Source organism: Cucumis melo, chromosome 2 (assembly GCF_025177605.1).
Source record: "Cucumis melo cultivar AY chromosome 2, USDA_Cmelo_AY_1.0, whole genome shotgun sequence".
In the NCBI taxonomy this organism is placed as follows: Eukaryota; Viridiplantae; Streptophyta; class Magnoliopsida; order Cucurbitales; family Cucurbitaceae; genus Cucumis; species Cucumis melo.
In genome coordinates this window covers 6,091,549-6,096,694 of record NC_066858.1, presented here as the reverse complement: position 1 = coordinate 6,096,694, position 5,146 = coordinate 6,091,549, and the positions used below count along the sequence as shown (strand labels likewise).

The window sequence follows — 5,146 nt, the reverse complement described above, 5'->3', positions numbered from 1 at the left end:
CTCACTTTCTTGAGGTGAGAAATTTTTTCTTCAATATGTAGTCTAATTGACGGAATGCTCTCTACTTATTTTATGAGATCATTACTTAAAATATTGGAGTAATGAGGGGTAAAATAAGACATTACTTTTAATATAAATTAAAGAATAATATTTCAATTCAAGATTTGAAATTTGGTCATCGTTTTCCAAACGGATGTTGTGCGGTGCTAATACCTTTCTCATACACAAATGACTCTCAAATACAACTCTGGTTTTCACATACTATTTTTTATGATTTTATTTTAAAAATTATTTACTTTATTTTGGTGCCAAATCACATTGTAAAAAAGATTGGTGTCGACACATTTTTTTAAACTAACCATTTTGAGAATGTTGGCCACTCCATGTCGTCTCGCGCACGTGGTGACAATATTTAGAATGGTAATTATTCTTATTATTAACTTATTATGCTCAATATTTCAACGAAAGTGACAAGAAATGAATCATAGATCTAAAGTTGTGATCCATGCAATAAAAGTTGCTTTAAGAGGTGATAGAGTATTATCGTTATGATATCACTAAACATTAATTTGTGGATAAAACATGTGGGGAAGGAGGTAGTGAGATGACCATTTGATGGTTGTCAATGATGTTTGATTAAAGGCAAATGTGATGTGGTGGAGATGGAGATGGAGGAATAACCATTTGAGGGCCACCGACATCGAAATCAAGATGATGGTGTGGTGGAGGAGGTGGAATGACCATTTGAGGTCCACTGACATCGGATTGTGGAAATTTGTGTGGTGAAGGTGGTGGGATGACCATTTGAGGGTCGCCACTGTCAGAATCAAGACGATGGTGTGGTGGAGGGGGTGGAATGACCATTTGAGGTGGCCCACCAACATCATATTGTGGAAGTTTGTGCGGTAGGGGTGGTGGGATGACCATTTGAGGGCCACCAACGTCAGAATCAAGATGATGGTTTGGTTGAGGGGGTGGTATGACCATTTGAGGCCCACCAACATCAGATTGTGGAAGTTTGTGTGGTGGAGGAGGTGAAATAACCATTTAAGGGCCGCCAACATCAGATTGTGGATATTTGTGCTGTGGAGGTAGTGGGATGACCATTTAGAGACCACCAATGTTCGAATCAAGATGATGGTGTGGTGGAAGGGGTGGAATGACCACTTGAGGGCCGCCAACATCCGAATCAAGACGATGGTATGGTGGAGGGGTGAAATGACCATTTGAGGCCCACTAACATCAGATTGTGAAAGTTTGTGCGGTGGAGGTGGTGGAATGACCATTTGAGGGCCGCCACCTCAAATCTTACCATAAATCTTGCCAAAATAACCTTTGCATAAAGACAAAAACTTCCAATAATAATAATAAAGAAATCTTAGTTAATGATTGCAATCATTGTAATGGTATGTTTTATCTTTATTATTTTGCCAACATGAACTTACCAAACTATTGCAATATATTTTATCTAATTTAATTAAATAAAATCAAAATATCAATAACTTGGTACAAAATTTGTCCAACATCACCAAGAAAATGAAAATAAAATTGTAATCAAAATTACTTAAACATCAATAAGTCTTTAAGTTTGGAACAGGTTCAAGTAACTCATTCGAACTTGACGCCATATATCTTAATGATTGTTTCTTTGTCCCTATTAACAAATGAATAAAACAATTCGTTATTATTACAACATAAATATAAAAACTAAAAATATCTCTTTAATCAAATTTGATAGCCAATTTAATTGAGTAGGAAAGGTTATACATGAGTGTGATAGTAGCAAGTCTCAATTTACCTCTGTGGCTCTTAAAACTCAAACTAAAAGAGAGGAAGATATTGCTCTATTATGTACGATAAGTGTATATTATATTTTATACAACATTCTAAAGAAAAAAAGGGAAAATGAAGATAAAAGGTGTAGATACCATATTTTGGCCATTTATTTTATATATTTACTTTATTTTATTTATTTATTTTTATTAAATGAAGTTGATTTTAATTTAAATTTATTTAAAAAAAAAAAGAAAAAAGGAAAAGAAAACAATAATTAAATTTCATATCTTTTGCCTGTTTTCTCTCAACCACTTCCTCCAAAAGTCCCACGATTTTTTCCCTCCTTCTCCACTATTCTCTCTCTCTACGATTCTTCCAAAAAAGGAGTGGGAGATTTTTTTGGAAGAAGGAGAGATTAGTTAAAGGGTGAAAAGCGAAAAACTATTTGTTTTGGAAGGAGGTGAGTGAAAAGCGAAAAACTATTCTGCCAAAAGTAAGCTTTTTTCTTTCCATCTTTTGTTCTTCCATTCTTCAAATTTTTTTTTGTTTTAATTGGTTAAATTAATTTTATCGAGCATTTATTTTTTTTAGATCAGACCAATTAAATCTATTCCTTCATCAAATTTTACCTAGATCGTGTTTAAATTTTTTAGGTTTATGGTGTTTTCATTTTGTTAGGTTTAGACCAATTGAATTTATCTTTCATCAAATTATGTCTCTGTTTTATATTCTAATTTTGTTGGGTTTTTTTAGATTAGACCAATTAAATCTATTCCTTCATCAAATTTTACCTAGACCGTGTTTAAATTTTTTAGGTTTATGGTGTTTTCATTTTGTTAGGTTTAAACCAATTGAATTTATTTTTCATCAAATTATTTCTCTGTTTTGTATTCTAATTTTGCTGGGTTAAACCAATTGAATATTGTTGCATCAAATTTTTTAGGTTTATGGGGTTTTAATTTTTGAATCTATTTTTCATTAAATTATGGCTCTGCTCTAATTTTGTTAGGTTAAACCATTTGAATACCAATAGAATATTGTTATATCAAATTTGTTACTGTGTTTAATTTTGTTAGGTTTAGAGTGTCTTTAATTTTATTAGGCCCATGGGCATTGGAATACTATCACATCAAATCTGCTTGTGTGCTTTAGTTCTATTAGGTTAGGTCATTTGAAATTGTTATAGCTATGCTTTAAGCCATTTGATTTAAATTTGTTAAATTTAGGGTTAATTTGGTTGTTTTTACTGTTTATTAAATATGTTGATATTGATTGATTAGATTTTTTGAGTGGTAGAATACTTATTTCACCACCGTATATTTTTACTTTCCAAACAATATTTTATTTTTGAATATGTGAATATTATCTCATTTCTCAAACTGTATATATTTCTAATGTAGTATATTATTTCCAATATTTTATTTTTGAATATGTGGATATTATCTCCAACTTGTATTATTTGGCAACATATAGTGTTGGTTGTATTATTTGCCATATTTGTCAATTGTCTTATACTGTATTATTTATGGAAAATAGTAATGTTCATTTATGAATTTTATGTTTAAAATTCCATAAATGCATGAAATTTCTCAATTTTTAAAAATTAATTAGTAAATTATTTTTAAACAAAGTATATCTAACAATTTTATATTTTAGAATGGGACTGAATAGTGTTTTCTTTTGAATTCATTAACTCTTTAGATATATAAAATTTTCCATTAAAAATCTATGATGGAGATCAAAATATCAAAGTTTGATATTTTAATATTCTTGAGGTAAATAAAAAATCTTTTTAAATAAAAATTAAATTCTATTTTTCTAATGGCTCTCATGCCACCCATATAATCATCAATTCATGCTTAGTTTTTTTTCTTAGATATGAATTTATAACCATGAGACATTTAAAAAATATCAAACAAAAAATTTTGTTTTGTGAACCTCTTTAATTTAGTTTAAAAGATAAATTTTGTTAATCATTTTTATGAGGGTTGTAGGGTGCTAATACTTTCCCTACACACAACTGACTCTCGAACCGAACCTTAAATCTGAATTTACGTAGAACAATTTTTTTGGTGACCAATCACACCTTAATATGATTGGTGGCGATTTCAAACCTTTTAAATATTAAAGATAAAATGACTGGAATGTCGGCCGCTCCGCGTTGCGATCACGTCGCGACAAAAGGAATGTAGCATAATAATAGAATTCAATCACCTATCCTTGAGTCCTCTGTGAAAATTGTTTTCTAAAAAGAAGTAAAAATTAACAAAAAAAAAACTAAAAAAACTAAAAAAGTTCAAGTATCCATTATTCAAATGTAAAATTCCTTTAAAAAAAAATATGGTGTGAAAACCGAAGGAGTAATTACCTTGATAAGAAAAATTGTAGGAATGCGACCAGTTAACAAAGATCAAAAAAGAAAATAAATTTCAGTTGTAGATCATCACAACCTAAATACATCTTATCAACAATAATAAAGAAAATTAGAAACTCTAATAATTAAAAAAAACTAAGAATCATAAATTGAGTTAAGAAAATAAAATTAACAATTATAAAAAGTTATAAACAAGAATTTGGTAAACCTTTATAAAAAGTATCAAGAACTTGTAGTTAAAACTATTTTGGTGTTAAGAGATATTGAAAGGATAAAAAGTGGCTGTTGAATAAGAAATTTTGGAACCAATCACAAATTGCCACATCATTTACTAAAATAATTATATGTGGGATTAACTAAAAATTGGCATGTGTCCCAAATTAAATTTAAAGACAAATTGGACAATTTTAATGATGTCGCGTGTCTTTATTATGACAATTGGGTCAAATTAATTATTTTGATTCAATTAAATATTATTTAGTTAGGCTAAAATTCAATTGAGCCAAAAAATAAGCTTAATTTAGCCTAAAATAAAATATGACCCAAATCCATGTGATTGAGCCCATGGGTATGGTCCATGGACCAGAACAAGCTCAAGTCCATAAAAGCCCACCAGGGAACTCTATAAATAGAGGAGTTCTCTTCATTTGTGGTGGTTGGAATTTTTTGACTCCATAAGGTCTAAAGAGGATTCTCCCAAGAGATAGAAGCCTCCTCAACTCCTGAAGGTCAACCAACCTCGAAGATCAAAGTTCTTTGAAGATACAAACTTTCTTCCAAGACTCCAACTTCAAGAACACCCTCAAAGATTGAAGCTCCTTTGAAGATACAAGTTTTCTTCCAAGTCTTCAACTTCAAGAACACCTTCGAAGATTGAAGCTACTTTGAAGATTGAAGCTCCTTTGAAGATCCAAGCTTTCTTCCAAGTCTCCAACTTCAAGAACACCTTCGAAGATTGAAGCTCCTTTGAAGATCCAAGCTTTCTTCCAAGTCTTC

At 30.6% G+C, this 5,146-nt stretch overlaps 1 protein-coding gene across 1 annotated transcript; it reads right to left on the bottom strand.

Moving 5' to 3' along the window:
- Nucleotides 1-636: 636 nt before the first annotated feature.
- On the bottom strand, nt 637-1,047 carry LOC127148171 (protein TRACHEARY ELEMENT DIFFERENTIATION-RELATED 7A-like). The gene has a single exon (XM_051081194.1). The coding sequence runs from the start codon at nt 1,045-1,047 to the stop codon at nt 637-639; it is 411 nt and encodes a 136-aa protein (XP_050937151.1).
- Between the last annotated feature and the right edge of the window lie 4,099 nt (nt 1,048-5,146).

What these genes read in the sequence shown, in the direction of transcription:
- LOC127148171 (XM_051081194.1), bottom strand. Translation starts at nt 1,047, where the DNA reads ATGGTTATTTCACCTCCTCCACCACACAAACTTCCACAATCTGATGTT.